Raw genomic sequence first — 25,006 nt, 5'->3', positions numbered from 1 at the left:
CGAGAAGAAATAAAATAATAATAATAACCTCCATAGGTGGATGATGTCGAAAAGAAATAATAATCATACTGCATCGAGTGTAGCGCAGGATAAAGTCACTCGCGTTGATCCCTTATTCAGAGGGGTTGGTTCGAAAAGTCGGAGAATGTCTCCCGAGGAAGACAGTGGAGCAAGTAGCGCTGTCCCCCGCATGCCTACCACAAGAGAAGGGCAAGACCATCTAGCCCCACCAACTGGAAGTGCTTTCTGCGCAACTGCACTAGTTACCACCCGGGAAGGAAGAAAACGCCAACGCATGAAGTGCAGCATCGAAATGGACAGGTACATCATGCGAGCATACCAAGAAATAACCGTGCTAGAGTCAGGTCATAAGGAAGAGAGACAAGCGGCATACCCCACTCAGCCTAAGTGAGGAGATCCCCTCCCGCCTAGACTGCACAAACGAAGCTAGAAAGACACTCCACGGTAGACACTACAATGACCTCCATCAAGATCACATGGATAAAATGGCTTCCAAGTATGGCTCACGAGCAGGACGCTCTTCCTCGAGACTGAAGGATTCATGCTCGCCATCCAAGACTAGGTTGTTATTGTTGTAGGGTTTAGAAGCATCAGTGACTAAAGCCATATTGCTCCGTGTATATTGTCAGTAAATTGCATGTTTTCTGAGGTTGATTTTCTGTTTTCTGCCAAGACCAGGTAATTAACACCAGGAACTATAGAAAATACATCGCAAAGGAGCCCGGAATGTTAGATGACAAAAAATAAAAAATAAATAAATAAAATAAAATATCCGAACAAAACAATGATAAAAACAACACAAAACAAAAAAATAATAATAAATAAATAATAATAAAAAAAAGAAATTAAACCTATCATCCCACGCGCCTCCCCTACCCGAAGACGGAAGTTTATGAAGTCTAAGAGGGTATATAGTGAATGAAAATGAATGATGATGAAATTTTCACGGCATTGAAACTAAGGGAAAAAAAATATATAGACTGGAGTTTAGGAAAATTTCCTTTACCAGTACGTAGTTATTAAGAACTCACTGTGTAAAATTGTTATTAACATTAGAATAAGTGTCGATGGTTTTGTCAAGGTCAGCGGATCTGCTACGATAGGAGGGAAATACATAAATAGTTCTCCCCCCCCTTCACCACCAGCTTTCTTGCACCGTATGATAAATACTACTATTTTGAACCAGGGCCGTGCAAAGGTACTTGGGGAACCCGGATGCAATTGGAGTTAAGGGGGGTCTCGTTTATTTATGTTGAGATTTTGATTTTGAGCTTCCTCGCTTTTTGCCCCATATATCGCGGCTCTGGTGCGGCGCATCCAATGCATCCCCCATTTGCACGATCCTGCTTTGAGCCGTATATAGCAAATACTAATACAGTACTGTATTTAATTAAGCGACGGTAACGCAGGTAGTTTCTCCAACTGATCATTTTTTTATAATACCAAGTGTAATATTCTTAAAAAAGAAATAGTCAGCCACCAAATATCTTATCTAAGTTGCCTTATTTCTTGTTTGTAAAGTATAAAATATTTCATTTATGATTTGCCGACTTCTCTTACGCATTGTTGTTCAGGGTGTAGGTTTACTTTCTCTGTAGTGTATGCATTTTACCGAACATACGAAGAGGACCTGCAAGATTTTGACTCTTAACAGCATACGTGAGAAATCATATATGAATGTAGACATTCTTTAAAGACTGAAGAAGAATCAAATCGGAACTAACCCCTCGCACTTAAATGTCGTCTACAGGAATTTCCACCTCTTTTAATTTCTTAGAATATTCATTGTCTAATCAGGTCACACATTTTCTGCATTGTTGGCGGTGATTTTCCTTGTCGTCGCTCGTGCCGTTGGTTACTGTCGCTTTGCACGCATAGTGGCTTGCAGTAGCGTTCACCCATCTGTGTGTGTGTAAGAGGAGAGAGAGAGAGAGAGAGAGAGAGCGCCTACCGTTGTTGGCATGAGCAGGTTATCGTCTCCCGCTAACCTTCACCCCATGAAACACTGTAACTACGCTGCCATTAGTTTCGTTACTTTGTTCCCCTTCATTGCCCTTTCAAGTGGGCGGCGACAGCTGAGACAAGGAAAGGTTACTAATGGGTCTTCTCCTGCTTAACGCTGATGGCCAAGGCAGATGCAAATGAAGCATCTCGAGACAACGTGGTTCTCTTAGGAACTTGTGTTTTGTTAAATTATTGCTCGTTTCTTCTCCTCGTCTTTCTACTTTGGGTACACACCTTTTCTTTAGATCGTTTCGCTTGAAAGATGACACTTTGGAGTTTACAGTAACTGTAAAGAAAGGGACGAATTCCTCAGAGGACAGAACTAGTGGCCGTTCAAACTTCGATTATGTTTAGGATTTGCAGCTAGGAAGGCAAATCGGAAAGTAAGATCTGCAGTGTTGGAATTTAAAAACCACAGGTTCGCATGAAAATGTGATTTGAACGTTTATAGAATACCGTGTGACAAATTTGATTGACCTCCTTTCGGATATGAGTGTATAGCGATGTACAGTTTTAGAAATAACAAATCGCATAGACACATAAACAAAAAAAAAAAAAAGAAGTGTGAGGTAGGAAAAGGTAGGGAATCAATAGAAATCCACAAAGAAATTATGACTGTGTATGGCGAAGCAGCAGTGGACGCAAATAATGTTTGTAAGTGATGTGGATTGTTTAAGGAAGGAAAAAACAACTTCAGGTTGAAGAATCGCCTGGTTGCAGATTGTCATCAGCTAGTGCTAGTCTTAACTGCTGTTAATGTTGCTAAAGCTGAAAGTATCTTTAAAGAGAATCTATTGGCGTTTAAAAATGCCATAAGAAGGATGTGAGGGGAGGAGACTCAGGAGATTCTTTGATAATGAAGTAATATTTTTTGTTTAACAATACAGATTCGCACAATGCGAAATTACCCTCGTGAGTAGCATAATGGTTATGGTGGTTGTCTTTTCACACTGTGTGGAGAAAGGCCTGACGTTAAGACGGGAGGACTTTCTTAATAGTTCTTACTGTGAACTTTGTAAGTGTGTATGTTCGAGGGATGGTTTGCATCATATGTGGGAATAAAACCTTAACTCACTCAGGCTGAGATCGCTGTAAATCCGATTGAAGGGAGATCTGTAAGAACCCTCCCCACCCTCTGAACCTCTCCAAATGACTGACAAGTTTATTTTCAACTTTATTATTATTAGCTATATGGTGCAAGGAAGCCTGAGGCTTATGCTGCACCAGTCAAAAAAAAAAAAAAAAAAAAAAAAAAAATGAGTTACCCTGAAAGAGAGAGAGAGAGAAGTAAAGGGAATCACCAAGAAAGAAGAATGATGATATCCAGCTCAGGACCCTGGGTGTGCCAAGCCCGTACTCACCAGATGTGAGCCCCCCTTGGTAAACTTTGTTTATTATCTTCCTAAGAAATCTACCTAATGTGCATATCTAGAATACAAGAACATTTCCATGTTCTTGTATTCTCTCTACCTTATGAACTCCTCTGACCCTATTAGTATTAGCATTAGTAATGGCCGCATGGTGCAAGAAAGCCTATGGCTTATGCTGCACCAGCCAAAAAAAAAATAAAATAAAATAAAAAATAAAATATCCGAACAAAACAGTGATAAAAACAAAACAAAAAATAATAATAATTAATAATAAAAAAAAGAAATTAAACCTATCATCCCACGCGCCTCCCCTACCTGAAGACACCATCCAGATGACAATTGAATTTCCCCAAACTGTCGGCCTCTACCACCCATGAAGGCAACTTATTCCAGTAATTTATAACTCGCTGGCAAAAATAAAACTTCCTGCAGTCCAATCTAAACATTTCCCCCTGTAACTTGAATTTATGCCCCCTAGTTCTAGAATCATTTATAATCTTGAAAATTTCGTCCTCATTTATTTTACTGATGCCTCTCAGAGCCTTAAACACCTCAATCAAATCTCCTCTAAGGTGTCTAGTTTCCAAACTCTGCAACCCACATATTCAAAGTCTTTCTTCATAAGGAAGCCCTTTTGCCGATCTCACCAGGCGAGTTACCCGTCCTTGCACCCTTTCAAGAAGCTCGATGTCTTTCTTTAGGTGCGGTCTCCATACTTGAACACACTATTCCAAGTGTGGTCTAACAAAAGCCTTATATAATAGGATTATCACGTCCCTATCTCTACTTGCAAAAGTTCGATAGCTCATCGATAGGACACCATGGGCCTTCCTTGCAACCTGTTTACAATGCTCAGAGAATTTCATGTCTGACCGTATCGTAACACCCAAGTCCCTTTCCTCCAGTACTGGGTTTAGTTGAACTTCACCAAGTGAATAAGTTATTTTGGGATTACTGTTTCCCAGGTGTAATACCTTACACTTTGTTGGATTAAAGCATAGCTGCCATTTTTCTGACCATTCCTGAAGTCTATCTAGGTCACTCTGAAGAAGCTCAGCTTGACAGTGATCATTAACTACTCTACCAATTTTAACATCATCTGCAAATTTAGACATCACGCCCTCTAGCCCATCATCGATGTTGTTTATGAAAATTAAAAACAACAGTGGTCCTAATACTGATCCTTGGGGAACCCCACTTCTTACACCAACTCAATCTCAGGAATAGCCATTTATCACCCTCTGCCTCCTGCCCTGAAGCTATCCATCTAAGGATTTTCCCAGTGATTCCAACCTGTTCCAGCTTATAAAGCAACCGCTCATGTGGGACTGAGTCAAAAGCTTTGCTGAAATCTAAATAAACAATGTCGAAATTATTTCCTAAATCCAACTCGTGAGTGACCCTTTCGAAATAGCGAACCAGATTTGTTAAACATGATTTTCCCTTTACAAAACCATGCTGAGTATCCTTGAGAATTTCAATTCGATCCAAATGATCCTGAATTCCACCCTTGATCATTGCCTCCATGATTTTCCCTACTACTGAAGGCAGACTGACAGGTCGATAATTTCCAACTTCACTTTTAGAGCCACCCTTATGTATGGGAGATACATTTGCACTTTTCCAATCCAAGGGAATCTCCCCAGAGTCTAGTGATGCTCGCATAATTAGCCTCAATGGTTCAATGCACTCGCTTGCCGCCTCCCTTAAGATTATTGGGTATATTCCATCAACTCCAGGAGCCTTACTGGTCTGTAGGCTCGAAAGTTTTTTCATTAAATAATCTTGCGAAATTTCAATATCATTAATTACATATTTTTTAACTTCGCTCCCACAATTTCCCATTGCCACAAAATGTTTTTCATCTGCAAATATCGATGCAAAATGACTGTTGAGTTCATCTGCAACGGCAGCTGGTGTATTTAATACTATCCCCTTTCCTTTACGTAAAGGTCCGATCTGGTTTGTCCTGCTCTTCTTGGCATTTATATATGTGAAGAATTCTTTACCCCCCCCCCCCCTTTGCTCTGTTTGCTAGTGATTTCTCATAAACTGCCTTTGCCTGTCGAACCTTTTCTGTGGCTCTATTACACATCACCTTGTAGCTGTTATAGGCTTCAGTACTTTTTATTGCTCTTTAACTTTTCCATGCCACCTTTTTCTGCTCAAGTAATGTGGCAACTTCACTATTCATCCAACTTGGAACCCTCCTCGTTGAGTTTTTTTTTAATGGTATATACTCATTCAAGGCATCTGTGATTAATGTTTTAAAAGCGTACCACAGTTCAAATGTATTCATTTTCTGCACGATATCTACCCAGTTAATAGAGGCCATGTAGTACCTTAAGGCATCGTAATTTCCTTTTCTGAAATTAACACCCATTCCTTTGCCTTTAATTCTGCTACCTATCTCATCATCATCCACCATAGAACTCCGTGAACACTTCCTGCTATTGGTTCATCTACTGTCAACCCTGTTATGTCATCTGATTCATGGGTGATAATGAGGTCTAGGATAAATTTTTCTCTAGTACTTTCCCTGACATGTTGATACAAATAACAGTCATCTAGTTGATTTAAAAATTTTGTTGCCCATGTCGAGTTTCCTTCCCATTTACTCCAATCAATTAGAGGCAAATTGAAATCACCCATAATAAGACATTGATGCTTACTTGCCCATTTCATTTGCATGTAGAGGCTTTTTTCATAATCTTCACAATCACCTGGTCTGTAGATTACTCCTACTCGCATTATACCTTTGTTTACAACTATCTCACACCATACAGACTCTATACTAGCATGTGAAATGTCTGAATCCGGGAAAGCTATCGTCGCACTCAGGCTGCTTCTGATAAGAAGCATTACCCCACCACCCCTTCTATCTACCCTATCCTTCCTAAATACATTATACCAGCCATACGTAAACCCATCATCCCCAATTTCCGGGTAGCACCACATCTCTGTAAGCCCTATTATGTCCGCGTTACTTGTTTTAACCAGCAGTTCGAATTCGCTCATTTTATTGACGATACTTCTAACGTTACTCTATAAACAATTAGAATTGCAGACACATAGACATTATGGCCTAGCTCGCGGCATTTCCTCAGCATGGTCCTGTATTTTTCCAACAAATCGTCCGATCGTGTACGTTTAATATCATTAGTCCCCACATGAATAATAATATTCTCTTTACCCCCTTTAAAATCTGACAATCTGTTGGTGACATCATCAATAGTTGCTCCCGGCAGACATACCCTGGTTCTAATCCATCTATCCTTATTACAAAAAATATTCCCCGTTTCCCTGACAATGGAGTCTCCTAATAAAACAATGTCCTTTTTAACCAGAGTAGTTTGCACTTGGTTTTTCTGTTTTGAGGCTCGAATCGGGTGTGCATCACTTGGTAGATTGCTGGAGTCATGAGTCCCTGACGAGCTCCCAGATGCATTATTCTCGAGGGCAAGCACTCGTTTTTTTCAGAGACCCTAATTGTTCCATCAGTGCATCAAATTGTAATTTAAAATCGGTGCACTCCTTACATCGATCACAAAGAAAAGAATCCCCAGGTGAGGTAGGATTAGTCACCAAGTCAACCTTGGAAAACATCCCACAGGTTCCACAACGGATTAAATCATGACTCACCCGTAAATCGCCATCGGCTATTTCCGTGTGAGTCACGATACCTTGTGGCGTGTTTAAGGCAGATCTCGTAACTACCATTATAAAATTAAATAAATATCAATGAAAGTTAACTTTAAAAAATTATATCTATAATATTATTAAAATCAAACTGTTACAGGAAACCTATAACAAAATAATCCAACAATATCTAAATAAATCAAATATTTAAAAGCACGATCCAAAAGTAAACCACTTAACTGAGGAGCCCTGACTAAGCGCGTCCGCTCACCTCTAATGCCAACACTGAACTTCGGCTTTCCCGATAATATACAAATAAAATTTATTTATATATCTATTATTACTTGGTTATTAGTCCACCTAGCTAGCACGGTAGTTATAATCTCTGTCCTTCCACATTGTGTGGATAAGACGTGGGTTAGAAAATCCAATTCGATAGGAAAAAATGGTATGGACTTTTTCAGAAAAACTGGCAAAGCGACAAAAGGTGGGTGAGTGGTGTGTGTGTTTTACGCCAAAGCAACTAATGCAATGAGGTGTGTGTGTGTGTGCATATATATATATATATATATAGTTTCCCAGAGATGAAATCATTCAGCCCTCGCCCGATACTGACTAAATCGACCGACTTGGTGGTGGTGGGGGGGGGGGGACAAACAAAAGTTCTTGTCGAGACATGATTTCCAGTCCAAGCATTTTCCACAAGGAAAACCGTCCAAAAAAATAAGTATTTCAGACACAAGAAAGTGATGACTCATTGTCTTAGTTGTTTCGACACAATTCGAAAAAAAATCCAAACCCTTGATTATCATCATGAAATCAACGTACTTTCAAACGTTTGCATTTTCCCAAACCGTCAGCTTCAACGACTGACGAAGCCAAATTATTCCAGCTAGTGGTTATTAGCCACTAGCTGGAATAATAAAATAAAACTCTCCACGTAATTTGAATTTATAGCCCCTAGTTCTGAATCATTTAAAATTCCACCCTCATTGGTTTATTTTTACCTCTCATACACCTTTAAATGCTTATATTCAGCTATTTTGAGGAACGCGACCAGAGAGTGTATTAAACCATTGAGGTTAATAAATTAGGACATCATTGGACTCTGGTGAGATGTCTTTGGATTGGAGAGTGCCAATGTATCACCAACACATAAAGGCAGTTTTTAGAGCGAAGTCAGTATCTTCAGACCGGTTTATCTGGTGATTTCAGATGTAGGAAAAATCTTGGAGGCAGTGATTAAGAGTGCTATCCAGGATATTTAGATAGAAATGGCATTCTGAAGGACACACAGCATGGCATTGTTAAGGGGAAAATCATGTTTAATTAACGTGGAAAGTTATGTTAGCACAGTTACTCATGAGCTGGATGTAGGGAACAATTTCGACATAATTTATTTGGATTTTAATCAATTACTCATGAGAGGTTACTATATAAGCTAGAACATGTTGGGATTACTGAAAAGATTCTAGGATGGATTTCACGGCGGCTGCAGGGCAGAAGACAGAGGGTTGTGATTAATGGATATTCTTCAGTTGTTGTAACTTCAGAAGTGGGATCCCCAAGGATCGTTTCCTGAACCACTGTTGTTTCCGATTTTCATAAACTACATCGACGGAGGAATAAAGGTTGGGAGAGTTGTTAATAATTACTGTCAAGCAGCACTCCTTCGGGATGATTTGAATAGGCTTTAAGAATGATCAGAAAGGTGGCAGCTATGTTTTAATGCAGCAAAATGAAAGGTCTTACACTTGGGGAACAGCAACCCTAAAATAACTTATACACGTCGTGGGATTGAATTTAAAACAGTAGTGGGGGGGGGGATCTGGGAGTTACGAAACCGGCATATATGAAGTTTTCTGAGTAGTGTAGAAAGGCGGTCAGAAAAGCCAATGGTGTCGATGATTTATTGAACAATATCCTGTTGGAGATAGCGAGGTCATGATCCCACTATATATGGCAGTTCTAAGACCGCATTTGGAATACTGTGTCCAAGTATGGATACCTCATCTGAAAAAAGACTTTGAGCTTCTTCAACGGGTCCCAAGACGGTCAACGCGCATAGTGAGATCGGTAGAAAGGCGACCGTACGAGGAAAGACTTCGATTATGTGGGCTACCGAGCTTGGCAACCAGGCATCTTAGATTGTGGTTTTTAAGGCTCTGAGAGGGGCTAGTAAAATGAGTGAAGACGAAATTTTCACTATTATAAAGAATTATAGAATAAATTACAAGGGAAGAGGTTTAGACTAGATTGCAGGAAGTTGTCTTTTAGACAGCGAGTCGTTGATTATTGGAAAAATTTTACCCCGCAGGTAGCTGAGGTTGACAGTTTGAAGAAATTCAAATGGTCAGCTGTATAGTTATCTATCTGAGGAGGGAAGCGCATAATTTGTATTTGTTAACTACTTTTGGCAGCATAGTTACTGCGTTTCGTGGGGTGAAGGTTAGGCGGGAGACGATAACCTGCTTATAATGAAGGTTAGCGGGAGAATATAACCTGCTTATAAGCCTGTGTCTTTTTTGCGTTATCTGGCTTATATTAATGCCTCAATCAGGTCTCCTCTAAGTTGAGTAGTTTCTAAGCTCTTTAGCCCATGTAATCGAAGTCTTTCCTCATATGGAAACCCTTTTTCTGATATCACCTAGGCGCGTTGCCCGTATTTGGACCCTTTCCTGAGCCTATGTTTTTTTAGATGTGGTCTCCACACTTGAACACAGAATTCCACTTGCGGTCTTACAAGAAAAGCTCGTAGTGTCTTATTGACACCACGGGCAAATCTCTTTCTTCCTCAGTTTTTTGTTCAGCTCAACCAAGTGTCTAAGTTATTTTGGAGTTCCTATTCCTCAAGTGTAACAACTGAATTTTGCTGCATGAAGTTTCTCTAAGTCATCCTTAAGAAGCTCTGGTTGGCGCTGATCCTTAACTACTCTAACGATCTTGACATCATCTGCAAATTTTGATATATTTGATCAATGCTCCATCCTTTGATCAATGCCATTTAAGAAAATCAAGAACAACAGTGGTCCCAGTGCAGTATCGATCCTCGGGGAACTCCACTTCTTACTTTAGCCCAATCTGAAAATAACTATTAATCACAATCATCTGCATCCTGCTCTACAGCCATCCTACGATCAATCTCTGAATTTTCCCTGCGATTTCCGCATAACCTCTCTTGAGTATTTTTGCTCCTTTTTTTGCAGTGCATAGCATTTTCAAAAGTAAATACTGCTGAATTGATAAACAAACTTGGTCATTTTCTGTTTTATACTCCGGCACGACAACCAAGTGAGTAGAGTTTACAATAAATCGTCAATACAAATATTTATCGTATTTAGTAGTCACGGGTTTGAACCCCCCCGGGTCTACTCAAGGAACGCGTGCTATGCACTCTCGCTCCTGACCACTCAGCTACGTCAAGCCTCCCTTGTGTTATATAAGGCTGATAAGTCTGGATTACTGTACTTGTTTGTTTGTTTTAAAACTGTAAAACGAAGCCAAATAAAGTCAGGCTTAAAATTTAATGGCGTTTTTTTTTAAAGAAACTAAAGTTTTAAATGTTCACTACCATAGTTCCAAGGTTTTTGATTGTAATAAAAAACAAGTATGTAGAGAAATTACCATTATACAGCATTATGAAAGGTATTCTGCAGGATAACCTCGTTGATCCATATGTAGGCGCGGAATAACATTGTTCACATTTTCTTGCAGAAAGTCCGTAAAGATAGCCGAAACTTCATGTCGAATATTATACTTTAAAGACTCTAACGAACAGGTTTATCTCTGTAAATGCGGTCTTTTTAATATCCCTTTCGTCAAAAATCTGCAGGAGTCAAAAGTTCGAAGAACGCGAAGGCCAAGCGTTAGGGAAATACCTGTTGATTGTTTTACCGAGTGTAAATGTTTCCCGCAGTAGAGTAGAAACTGTTGAGCTATTATATGTGATGGTACTCCATCATACATGATGATTGTGTCTTCAAGTGCCTACTTCAAGTGCATCATAGTCTATCAAAAGTGCTTACTTTTGATAGTCTATCAAAGGTAGGTCGTTCGAAAAAGAATGGCTCTATGATTTCATGAAGCGGTAAAACTGCAACACACAATCACCTTTGAAGGATGGAGAGGAACTTTCTGAAAACGATCTGTATGATTTGTGAGATGTCTGATTTGTGTTCACCACGTTCAATGAAAAAAGTGTGCTCGCCAGCCCAGAACACGTTGCCAACCAAGATTTCCTTAGTTTCATTTTTTTCAGTACCGTTGGACCACGTGCTTAGGCTTATCGGCGAATGAGAATTTATATGCCCTTGTGATCTTAGATGGTAATTGGTGCATATAAACACGAAGAACCTTCCTGGTAGTGCTCAAAGGCACATCAACAGGTTCAGAAGCCTATATAGTTTTGAAGGGCTATGAGCACTGGAGGCAAACCTGTTCATCGATATATTCAGCTATTTGCGCAACACCTTCCTGTCGAACTTGAGAACGCTCAGTTTGTGGTCTAAACCCAGAGATTTCCTATTTCTTGATATCGCATAATCATGTTAATCACGATTTGTATTGAACATGGAGGTTGTGTTACCTGTTTGAGAGCTTGAAAACGATGGAATGACCTTAAGAACATTGTGGTTATTTTCATAAAAACATGCTATTAAGTCTTGCAGCATCATCTGTTGGCTTTACCCTTTTGCCTACAGTACAACACTAGTGTAAAATGCTACTTTCACTTTTTTATAAGTGCACTGTAACGTCTTAATATATAAATCTTGGTCCTTTAGTGGTGAACAGTGGAACTGCTTTTTTTTTTTTTTATTTCTCAAAAAAAAAAAAAAAAAAGATTAAATTTTTATGGCTGATTGTGTAAAAGTTTTTTTCTTTATTATGCTTCGTTTTACAGTTTATACTGTTTTAAAAATAGCTAAGGGCTTTATAACTATCTTGTATATTGAACAATATTTGGAAGAGATGACACCCTTGTCTTACCCACTCTATCAACTTCCATTTTCCCGTGTTCGTATATCTATTCTTAGTAGAACCCTTTGTTTGACCCCCCCCCCCCTTGCAGTTTCTCTATTGGTCTTCTGTCAGTCCACACAATTCTAATACCCTTCAATATCCCCATTACCTTTTCCAGTTTATTCTGTCAAATGATTTTTTTTTTTTTTTAAGTCGACAAATTAAACAAACGTTCTTATTATTTACTGTATTTATTTCCACCAAAATTTTCATTATTCCTATCGCATTCCTCTCCCGTTCTTGGTACCCATCGTGATTCTCTCCTCTGATTTTCTCCATATTTCCATCGATCTTCTATTCATTATCTTCAGCATCAGTTTTGCTGCGTGCGATATCAGATCAATTGTTCTGAAATCCTTACACTTGATTGCTTTTTTGGTCATCTCTGTTGAAATTTAGCTCGAGGACTTGGTCTTAAATTGAGAATAAGTTATTACATTCAAAAGATTAAAATAAGCATTCGTTAATAAAACATATCCTGTGTCTCTTCCTTTAACTTACAGTCCAGTGTTATCTCCAATACAAGAAGTACTCTATTGTTATTTATGTGTTCATGAGCCGACTTGCATGAAGTGCAAGATCTGCATGATCAACAAGTGAACCATCTACTTTCACTGCCAGCTAACTGTAGTCTCGATTTAAAAGACGGTGAGAATTTTTGTCTCCGACGGGATTCGAACCAAAATTCCTTCCAAACGAATGACAATTGGTGAAACCATTATACTTTCACAGAGGACAGTACTCTGTTAAGCCACCCGTATGGAATGAATGTGTCAACGTGTGGTTTGAAGATAACCCAGAAAAGCGTTCTGTGCATGCATAATATCCTCTATGATGTGCGCGCTCGTTTGATGCAGAGTGGCTTATTACGAAACTTAGTTCTCAGCGGATAATTGAGTCATCCTGTTCGTGTGCTGTTTACATTCGAGCGTTATTTCTCCTTTGCAGTAAAGTGTAGGAGAAAAATAATATTCAGACATTCATTATGAATGCATGACCACTTGGCAGCGAGTTTACATATTAGTAGTGGCCTGCGTAGCCGAGTGGTCAGGAGCGGGAATGCATAGCACACGCTCTTTAAGTAGATCGGGGTTCAAGCCCCTGACTGCTAAATACGGTCGATTTGCCAACCCACACTGGATCAGCGTGGCAGATTATGGTCCATTTTCCTCAGCATGAATTGTTGAGGAGGCTTTCATCCTGCAGTGAGTTGATAATGGCTGCAGTTTACTTCTTTTTTTTTTTTTTTTTTTACATATTAGTAAAATAATACACTGGTGTGCAAATTTTAAGGACCAGTCAGGTTTTCACCTGTAGCTTCTCATAGGAGTGGCCTGGATATAGGAAAAGCATACCAAAGGAACCTCATGAGGTACAGAAATGATAAAGGAAACATAACGGTACTGAGGGACTTTATTCCAAAATGGCAACATAGCAATGGCTGCCGTGATACAGATGCATTACTGCCAAAGATGGAACTAAGGGAAGATTGTTATTTTTGGTTTTTAGGAGCATTAGCAACTAAGGCCATATTGCTCCGGGGATATGCAGTGGTCATTACCTGACCTTTCCGCATCCTCCGTATTTGTGGTCACGGGCTCGAACCCCGGTCTAATCAAGAAGCGTGTGCTGTGCACTGCTGCTCCTGCCCACCTGGCTACGGAGGCGCCTCTAAGGGAAGAGGTGGTCCTCAGTAGGAGATATGGCCACCCCTAATGTTGATGCAGGCTTTGCACCGCCTGTTCATACTTAGAACAATGTTGTTGATAAGTTCTTGCGGTAACATCGTCCATTCCTCTGTCAGCGCCATCTTCAGCTGGTGAACATTTTCTGGTGGGTGTGGACGTGCCGCTAGGCGTCTCCCCAGAGCATCCCATATGTGTTCTATGGGATTTAGATCGAAGGAACGAGCAAGCCAATCCATACGAACAATGCCCTCACTTTCCAAAAGCATACCAACAGCTGCAGTGCGATGGGGTGTGGCGTTATCATCCATAAACACGAACAAGGGGCCAGTGGCACCTCGGAATAGACGCACATGGGGAAGGATTACCTCAGTGCTGTAGCGTGCACCGGTTACAGAACCATCTTCCAGTATCTGGAGTTGTGTACGTCCATCCAAAATATAACCCCTTCCCAGAGGAGAACACCTCGAGTGCCATGTCGATCCCTTTCAGTGATGTTTGCGGGGTGATACCGTGTGCCAACCTCTCGCAGATTAGCTGACGTCCAGAATTGTTGCTGAGACTGAATCTACTCTTATCAGTAAAGAGTACCTTAAGTAAAGATTTTGTGGTTGTAACCTTTAGAAATAGTGTTGGTCCTTAAGTTTTGCACACCAATTTTGCTGCAGTTTACGATTTTGGACCTTAATTACCCCGAAGGTAAAAGCAGTCACTTCAGATAGTAATTTTGAAGCCGCTGAATTGTACAAACTTCAAGCGGCCACTTCTACGTAGGATCCCGTCGGTTCTCTCCCCCCCACCAAACATCAATGATCACTTTTCATTTTTATCGGGATTTATCTTTGTTTTTCTAATGCATAATATTTTTTTTCAATACACTTGCTAACAATAGGAATTATTATTTGAGAGAAATTTATTCTATTGCAAATTTAAAAAGTATAATGAATTTAAAAAGATTCGTAAATAAGTTGGATGTGAGATGGTGTCATGCACATCACTAGTACTCGAAACGCCAACAAGAATAGGGTGATGGGGCGGAACTAAAATGCATTAGAAGCATATAATTAAAATGAATTCTAAGCATATAATAAAGCAGATTTTAGCTAAGGAATCATTAAAACGAATAGCGAAGCTAAAATATATACAAGAAACTTTCATACAAAACGGTACTGAAGAGGCCTAAAGGGATTCTTGTTTTTCTCAAATGGGCCATAATACTCTTTCTACAAACTGTTAAAATATACGGATCAAATCATTTTACAGAAAGGTTATAAAATTTGCATTCTTCATTATGTGATTACTCTAAAGAAGAAGAGATGAAAACCGAGATGGGTAATTTAGTAAACATAAAATTGTAAAAAAATTGGAGTGAAAACGAAAGCTGCAGCTGAGACAAAAAAAAAAAAAAAAAAAACGTTTTAAAGGTTACTGACCTGCAGGACTTGCTTAGCTGTGTGCTAAGTAAGTTAAAAGTTATAATAAAAATGGGCGCTATCTCCGAAAATTGGTGTGACTCTGAACTCCGTTATATCTCCTGAAGCTCTTACATTGCGATAAAATACTTTATAGTTTCATGTTAAATGAAATGCTTTGGACCTCTCTGGGCTCAGATTATCCTTAAACATGGGGGGACGGTGTTACAAGAATACGAAACATATCGGGAGATTTTGTTGTCCGCTGTGTCTGCAGAGCGTTCTACACCTGCGACACAGTGGCTGTGGTGGATTCACGTGTCATACAGCCAGTTCGACCTCGTTTAACTGATACTGGATAGAGTTCAAGCCTGAGGAGTGGAAGGTCAGGGAAGGAGAATAAATTCCTGAATGTTTTGCAAACCATATCTGCACATTTGGCTGGGTGTCGTGGCGACTGACCAGTTGAAAGACGCCAACGCCGTTGCTCCTCAACGGTGATATTAACCGATGTACTTCATCAGCAACAACGTTCAGATGGTTCACAGCTGCCAGATATTTTTACAACACATCAGAGGAACTAACGATTCCCAACAAAACAGTCTCCTGGTCATTTCGTCCGATTGGCACACTATCTTCTAGACTTCGACTGTTGAATTCGCCACATAAGTCGCAGCTGTTGGTGATGTTGACTTGGATATCACTTACAATTGCGACACGGTTATACTCAGCTGGTGAAAGTTACGTTATATGCTCTAAAAGAAATTGGCACGCATTAACCTGTGTTGTTATTCCGGGTGACTGTCACCACTATTACTGCCCTGTTGGTACATACCAAACATTCTACTTATCTCGTATCCCTTTGCAATCTCATTTCTATTTTCTTTCTCTTTAATTGAATGGCGGATTGTCCTGCTGTTCGTTTATCAATCGGTATATAACTTCATAATAACAGCTTTGGAACAGTCTGCTACTAATTCGGATAGAGGGAAACATTTTCTGTGAAGCAACCATATCTATTTCTAATTCCTGACGAACTGTGGAATTTTACCATGCTTGGTACAATTATCACTTCACAAGTGATGTATATATGACATCCAGATTGTGAAATTGACCACTTCATGAAATGGGCAAATTTTTGTCCATTCTGTGAACCGGCAAAATTTTGATTGTCCTACCCATTTCGTGAACTGGCCATTTAATATCAAATAATAATATGAATAAAACATGTCTTAGAGTATACAAACTGTTTATGCCTGAACGGCCACAAAAGTTGTTTAGTTATACAATATTAAATTAATATTAGTAAAATAATAAGAGGAGTTTACCTCAATATTGAGTTTACCTCACTATCTAATATTAAATTAAATAAAACACTAAACTCTTAGAACGGAATGGCCTTAACTATTCTTGGAGAGAAAACTCCAAGGACACTGACACTAACACTAACGTATTAATGTTGTAATGATTATCACAGGTTATAGAAACGTTGTTTAGTTATTAAATAAAATAAAATTTCGAATCGCGCGTTATTTGGATTAATCTTTAGTGTACGTTATCCGTTTAGGTGTGTAAGTCTAGCTAAAAAAAAAAAAAAAAAAAAAAGGTTAGGTTAGTATACACGACTATTCGTGAGGATTCAAGTGACAAAAAAAAACAAAACAAAAAAAAAAAAAAAACATTAGTCGTGTTTTTTATTTTTCCCCCCTCTCTTGACTCCCTCCGAGTAGTTGTATAGACTAACCTAACTTTTCTTTTCTTTTTTTTTTTTTTTTTCACTAGACTTTTATTTGCGGTAATTATCAGTCTAGCAAACACATTCAAACAGACGGTATAGACTTCCAGTTTAATCTAAGCAAAAAAGGAAAAACGCAGCCAGTCATTATCAACGGTAAGAGCTATGCTGTGAGATGTGCTTGCAAATCACTGCTTTTGTCACGGCTCAGCACAACCGATGTAACTGTATACTGTATTCACAAATACGTACCGTTGAGGTTACTATTAATTCCAACCCAATATAAGATTATGGGAATTCTTTCAGCAAACTACAGTTCATGAATTGGGTAGAATATAAACCGGCCAGTTCGTGAACTGGGCGAGTTTTTTTCCGGTTCATGAAATGGGAAGAGGAGAGGTAAATTCACGGAATGGACAAAAATTTTCCTATTTCATGAACTGGTCGATTTTAAAATCGGGTGTAACATATACATTAGCAGTGTAGAGCCCATCTCGTGGGACAAATTTCAAATATCATAACAGTGAAATTTATGTTTAATCACTCTATTAAATTTTAATTTAACACGTTTAATAAAGTGTAACTGAAAATATAAAATGTTAGTAATTTACTGATATTTATAATCAATATTCAATTACATTAAATTTCGGGGTTTTTAATATTATCACAACAAAATATTCGAAATTTTATTCTTTTGGTCTTTAATACTCTTTAATGTTTTGTCAATTTAAGTTTAAAAAAAAAAGGGTTCTCCAGTTGGCATCCATTCATTTTAAAAATCAAAAATATAACCAAAATATAGTATAAAACAAATAAAAACTTGCTGTGCTTTGAATCCATGTTAGTGTAATATTTTTGATAGTTTTTTTTTCCCCCCTCTCTTTTCTTTCCTTTCTAGCCATGAGACTAAAGTATCCTCATGGTTGCCTCCGGTGGAGTCCTGGGACTCCGGAGGAACCTCGCTTCCTTATGGCTGGGAGGCTGCTTTAGATAAAGATGGGAAGACATATTTCATCAAGTAAGTGTTATCAATTGATTTGGTTTATAATTTTTTAGGCATTGTAAATGAGTGGAATGTTGATTTTTTTCTCCCTTCCAAAGTGAACTTCGAATCTCTTAACGGTTTTAAGAGATTCGAAGTTAGGTATACCAAACTTATTTGGTATACCTATATAATGCTAATGAATGCCACTGAAGTTTGGCGAGTTGAAGAATTTGATTGGTACAATTTGGAAAGTTGGAAAATTAGCATTAACTAGAGCAAATCAAAATTTGCCCTAGTTAATGCGTGGTTTAATAGTTTTCTTGAAATAATCAAATGACTAGTCTTGGAGTTACAAATAAGGCCAGGTGTCTTTAGACGAAACTCTAGATCTTCCAGCCCCCCCCCCCCATCACTTTTCCTTTGAAACTGAGCCCTCCAAGGAATTTGGAACTGCTTTGCTGCGGACCTTACTGCTATATCATCATTTGCTGTATCATACCGTTTCTGAGTCCCTCTGAAACCCTTACTTTGGCTGATTCACGTTTTATGTAAAGAAAACAAAATACATTTCACTCATATATGAACAGCCATATCTGGAAAAATACCTTAAAGCCTGTGCCAATAAGGCCCACCTGAGCCTTATAGGACCCTCCTGATTATTCCCCAATTTTTCCTCTAGTTACATTATATTTTTTAAAAAAATGTTTATAGTCTATGGTAAAGGGACAGATGTGCTACATATCAGTGTACTGTGTATCGAAATTGCATCTTACACTTTACTTCGAATATGAACAAAAAGCGTACTGGCGTAAAACGATTCCCATGTGGACATAAACGACGTTCATGTAAAAGTCGTTCGTATGTTCCCATATTTGAACAAAACAGTAGAAGCTTGTTATTATTATTATTATTTTTTTTTTTATTTATTTAATTCAGATTAAGTAAAAGTTACATTCTTATGGCATGTGCGTTAATGACTGCGTATTAATAGATAACAAGACCACTACTGCACCTGTTGGCCAACGTGCCCACTTCTTATAGAATCAATGGTCGTACTTAAAAAAAAAAGTTACGAAAAGAGCCATGCATCTTTTCGATTACCTACCTTACAATAAACATTATTACTAATATGAACTGTAATGAGAAGTCCGCTATAACGTTAAAGCAATATTTACTGTTCGGACACTACTTTGAAGTTGTTTTTGTCCTTTTCTTATATTCATTTTCACATGAATTATTCCAATTTTATTTATTTCTCTTTATGAGATTCTCCGTGACAATATGATTTCTCCATTTTTCACTTGTTTGGATGGATCTGGGTTCTGATTCCATTGGAGATGGAGGAATTCTTGAAGTTAGCGGATCCTAAACGAAGGAAGTTTTTTTTTCCCCCCTCCTAAGTCAGCGGTTCCCAAACTGTGCGCCGCGGATATTTTAAATTTTCGAGGGAAACACAGTGATACTCGATATCTGTCGGACACCGCGAGAATTACTAGCTCGAAGTAGTTCACAGTTTCAACATTATTTATTAAGTTGCTTGGACCTAACTACCTAATAAACGGAATGTTAGGTATTTCTTTTAGCTTAGCGGCGCCGTGAAAAAATTACTGAGACACTAAGGGCGCCGTGAACCGAGAAAGTTTGGGAACCTCTGTCCTAAGTTATTCCCGGTTATTCTTTCTGATTAACATGCAAATTTACCTGTGAGCATGCGCACTTGTACAGCTGATGCGCCGCAAACCAATAACAAAAACTTAAAATTATTTGACTTAATTCTAATTATTTCTCTTAATTGACATTTGGACCCCTTACAAGTTCAAGCCGCTTAATTACTAAATACAGTAAAATATTTTTGTATTCTCTCTATCTTGTGAACTCCTCTGACCTTATGTGGTGGTTCCGGAGTATAAACAGAAAATTTATTTATTTTATTTATATATGAGGGGGACGGTCAAAAAAAAGATTTGTATTCACCCAGTTGTGATAGAAATATGATTTTTTTTTTTATTTTGACATCTTGACATCTCTATAACAACCATACAAATCCCAGCACGTCCAGCAACTGCTGTAACAGAAAAGAGTGTTGCAAAAATTAAGGCATTAATTAATCTGAAAGGTCGCCGTATTAGCTTCAAAGAACTAGTTGCAGAGCTCCAAATTAGTGTAAGGTCTGTGGAGAACGTCATCCATCAATAGTTGCATATGAGTAAAGTGTCTACTAGATGGGTTCCCAGACTTCTGACCCGTTATCAGAAGAAGGAAAGGGCACAATGTGCACATGAAATGTTGTCGATGTGCCAGGAAAAAGCAAGAGTTTTTTTTTCATGGCTAGTCACTATGGATGAAACTTGGATCCATCACTATGATTCTGAAACTAAATAAATATCAAAACGATGGAAGCATGCAGAATCACAATCCCCCTAAAACGGCAAAGGTGCAACCAAGTGCTGGAAATGTGACGCTGTCAGTTTTTTTGAGATCCGCATGGTGCAATACTAACAGATTACCTTCAAAAGGGCTGTACTGTGACTGCGAAGTATTATTCTAATCTCCTACGTGATGCTGTTAAAGAAAAAGACTAAAGAAAAAGGACAATATCGTGCCTGCTGCATGATAGTGTGCCTGCTCATTCCTCGCATGCTGCACTGAGGTGTGCCCGCCCACGAATGTGGAGTTCAAATATTGCCGCATATTGCTTATTCTCCCGACCGTGCACCCTCGGATTTCTTTCTCTTTCCTGCCCTGAAGTTCTTTCTTCGTGGAAAACACTTTGCTGCTGACGATGAGGTGAGTTCTACTGCCGAGTCGTGGTTTGGAGGACAGAGGACTTCCACAAAACTGGCCTGAGAAATGTATTGAGAGGTATCAAAAATGTGTAATTTTTTCTGGTGACTATGTTGAAAAAGTGTACATGGTGTTTGTTTCACCGTTCTATCACAACTATTTTTGGGCGAATACAAATCTTTTTTCGAACCCCCCCCCCTCATATATTGTATATTTTATAGGTTTTTACCGTGATTTTTAATAAAACGTCGAAGGTTTTAGAAACATGTTCTTTTACTAACAAAGAGAAAAAGAATCGAGATAATATTGAGGTTATGTGCTGTCAGAGGATGGATGACCTAAAACTTTAGATCATCCGTAAACTGTTATTACTCGACCTTGCCAGACTGAAACATGTTCGTTTAGATACAGTATAAACATAGACCTAAAGGAGATTCTTATGGAGCTCATGAGGATTAAAAGGAATTGAAGTTTACCTTCAACGTGTTGTAGCTGCACACGGACTCAGACACAAACTAATACTGCAGATTTTTTTTTTTTCCTTTCTTCATTTGTGAAGCTCATTCTCTATAACTTTTATTGTAATAAAGATTGTTGTTATATTTATGTATAATAGTATGCGAAGTTCTTAATTTTTCTATCACACAAATAGTTTAACTTCGAAAATTCACATTTTATAAATATTTGAGAGAGAGAGAGATTAAAAAAAACAAAAAAAAACAATACATATTTATATACGTGTACGTAACGCTGCTCATGCATCTCACCGTCGTTACTTCGTATTGGTTTTTCAGGAACCGGAAGTTTCTTTAAAAAGTAACTGACAACCACTGGAAATATACTGTGTATATACACACTTTCTTTAGGCTAGCAAAGTTGCATTTGGTTAGCACTGCACTGTTTGGGTAGTACTGTACTAGAGTAGAGGAGAAGAGAAGAGAAGAAAACGACAAGGAATACTAAACAGAGAAGAGACTAGGAATCACTTAAGTAATTTTATTAAGTGAACCTTGAGTAGTTCGAGCTAATAGATGAGCTATTAACTCATATTCATATTCAGCGTATTCATTTTTAAAAGTCTTTTAAAAATGAAGAGTAGAGTTCATTCGCAGAAAGGGGAACAAACAGGCAGTAATTTCCAGCAATGCAACAAAATTGGGAGGTAAAAGGGATATTAAAGAGGTATTTTTTAATTAATTAATTAAATGCGGCAAAAATTTCTATTATCTTGACGATTGCCATTATGCTAAAGCAGTGTTTTTCAAAGTGTGGTACGCGAAAGGGTACACGGCAATTTTTTTTATTTTACTTTATCATTTTTTTTTTTTTTTTTTTTTTTTTTTTTTTTTTTTTAGCTGCAGAAAACAATTTAAAACACTTGGTTTGAGTTTCGCTTATATGAAATCACTCGTTAATTGAATCAACAGCTTTAATGAATCAAAACTTGAAACCCTTTATATGTTGCAGTGTGTAAAACTCTTCTCTTATGGGATCACAATTATCATAAAAAATGATAGAGATATATAATCCTTGAATTTTCGGGTTTTCTTTCCCCCCTCCCATCTAATTAATTAGAGTATGCTGTTAATGATCCGGTATACAGTATTTGGATTAGCTCAAGTGTGTGTGTGTGTAGTAGTAGTAGTAGTAGTAGTGGCATGTGATGCAAGAAAGCAAGTGTATGAGTGACCCAAACAACGTTTTACCTGACATCTGTGGGAAGTAATCACATGATAATTATGTTGTTTGTTTACTACTTGTTTTCCCCCCTTTCTGCGAATGAACTCTACTGTTCATACAGTAATTGGGTTAATTTTAGAATGCCAGTGACAATAGTTTTTCAAAAAGTGCACTTTGGTAAATTTTTACTAAACCTTTATTGCTCAGTGTAAAATTTTAAGTGTAAAATGTAGAGAAAAGTGATTATGCATACTTTAATTTCAGACTGGTACGAATCAGCCATATGTAATCTGCACTGTCCCGTCAGAATGTTTGTTGATTTTTATTATCACTTCCAGTTTTTAATTATTATTTCTATATATATAGTATTCATGTATAGCTTTTATTATATATCAACTGAATACCATATATTATATTGCATTTGTTCTAGTCTAAATAATATAGTATTAAAACTATCCCCAAATTATCTTCGCCCGAGAAATTAGTACGCCGGTAAGACTAAACTCTCAAAAGGTGAACACGATTATTGTAAGTTTGAGAAACACTATGCTTAACCCACCACTACATAACAGACTGGATTAAAAGGCAGGATCCAGAGTTTCTGGAACCCACCTTTAATACTGTCTTCACATCTAATTTAATTGGTAAAGTATATATATATATATATATATAAAATAATAATAAAAATAAAAATAAAAAACCGAGAAAAGACTGAGAGAAAACTATATTTCTCAGTTCTTTCTCTAAGTGTGAATTTCAAAGTTCTCCAATCTTCGCAACCTTTGCTGTTAAACTCTGGATGTTCACAATTGTCACTTCCATGGTGATTATAAATTTTCGAATAAAAATTAAAATTTTTATTTACCCACTTCATACATAACAATCTTAATAAAAGCAAAGATTCCACGATATATCATTCATTTGATTTTTTTTTTTTTTTTTTTTTTTCATCCCACTGTTATCCTCAACTTTCTACCTGCGGGATTTGTTTCTTTTTACTGAATTTTCTTTAAATTCGTGTCTTGAATTTAAATAAGAAAGGAAATGCTATAACAATATATGGCCGTCACTTTAGATTCAAGAAGTTTTTGATTGAGAATAACGCTACTGACATTGATTAATTATGTCGACCACTTTTAGAGAAGTTTTTAACTTTTTTTTTTTTTTTTACTTCTAAATTTCTAAGATACTTTAAAAAGCAGTCACTTGGTTTCATTATTATCACTTTTATTCGGAACCATTATAATCTCCAATTTCTTATTGATGTAATAAGAATGTCTACTTATTGTCCTTTTCCCAAAACTTTACATAGTGTAATTTTAAAATAAAATAAAAAGACCCTCATCTATTATAGACATCTATCTATAATTTAGACATATTAGGTAGGAAAACTGGTCAAAATCAGGTGGTTTAGAACAAGCATTACTTAAGTTTGGCTAGTTTTACTAATTGATGTGGTTCAAGTGTGAACCAGATGTGTAACGTGCTATTTATTTTAGAGATTAATGCGACGAACACTGAATGTTTGAAATCATTAGGGTGGATTGCCCTAAAATATTCGCAAATATTTTTAACGTTCAGTGTTGTACTGTTTAACAACTCTCTACCATCATTATCCGCTGCACACTTTTCCTTCCTCCAGTTTATTTGGAACCATTTTCGGAACACCGAATTGATCTTATGTTGTTACTTTTGATGTTGCTTTCGTTTGCATCTGTATATGTGTGAGGTATATTCTTTCCATCTTAAATTTGTGGTTTCCGGGAAGCACTTCTCCGAGAAATACCAAATGTTTTCTGCGGCCTTTAGTTTTGTATTGATCCCTTTTCGCATACAAATTCTCCAACGCAGTTTACATTTTCATGAACGTTTCAGATGTTCGTGCTCTCCTTTACAGCGCAGTTTCTGCATATATTTTGGTTAACTGTCTCCTTTTGCATTTCTTGTGCATCTCCTTTGTTAGTTATTTATATTTTTTATGCCTTCAAATTGGTTTTATAGACCTTTGCTCATTTTCTACGGTAGCTTACTTTCGTCCGCTTGCTAAGCAGCGGAAAAATCTCTTAAAATATTAGTCAAAAAGACAGCAACTCTGTCTTTTTTTTTTTTTTACTAATATTTGAAGATATTTTTTCTCACTCAGAGGTTATTTACTTAGTGTGTATTTCTGCCCATAATAATACGATTTGCTGCAAGGATTTTATTTTCTCTGTCTCTGACAAACAAATAAATGTCCATAGAACAAACCCAATAGGGAATCTAAAACAGACGTAGAACAGAATATACTTCAGGTTTTGTTGTCAAAAGAACTTTTGGCCATTAAATTGTGGCTGTTTTGGTCGTCGTTTTTCCCACGGCTTTCTTTCTACTGGAATAAAGTGGTAGAAAGCGATTCTGATTTCTTGTGGTTTAAATTCATTTTCAAAACTGCACGAATTTTCACTAGCGAGTGTTTCGCATGCAATGTTTGAACATACACAGAAGATACTGAAGGTTGGGAGACTAGTAGAAACAGTCTGCGGTTCGAAAGGGGGGATGCCCGTAGATTTCGCGCGTATAACGATGTTACAGTCCCTACTGCATGAGAGGTATTGCTTGCTAAATGACATTCTTTATCGCTGCATCATTAGAACTGCTGTAACAGTCTTGCTAGTTTAGACGATCATTCCAGA

General features: G+C 37.7%; 1 protein-coding gene across 3 annotated transcripts in view; it reads left to right on the top strand.

The window, feature by feature from the left end:
- Nucleotides 1–25,006, top strand: part of LOC150082006 (uncharacterized) — a 521,135-nt gene that overhangs the window by 259,365 nt on the left and 236,764 nt on the right. For all 3 annotated transcript variants that reach the window (XM_090379053.1, XM_090379052.1, XM_090379054.1), the window contains exon 2: nt 17,784–17,903. In XM_090379053.1, the coding sequence (XP_090235179.1) occupies nt 17,784–17,903 (120 nt within the window). The remainder of the gene's footprint in view (nt 1–17,783; nt 17,904–25,006) is intronic.

This window comes from Mastigoproctus giganteus, chromosome 8 (assembly GCF_048544385.1).
Source record: "Mastigoproctus giganteus isolate SK-2022 chromosome 8, ASM4854438v1, whole genome shotgun sequence".
Lineage (NCBI taxonomy): Eukaryota > Metazoa > Arthropoda > Arachnida > Uropygi > Thelyphonidae > Mastigoproctus > Mastigoproctus giganteus.
This window is presented reverse-complemented; position numbering and strand designations above follow the sequence as displayed.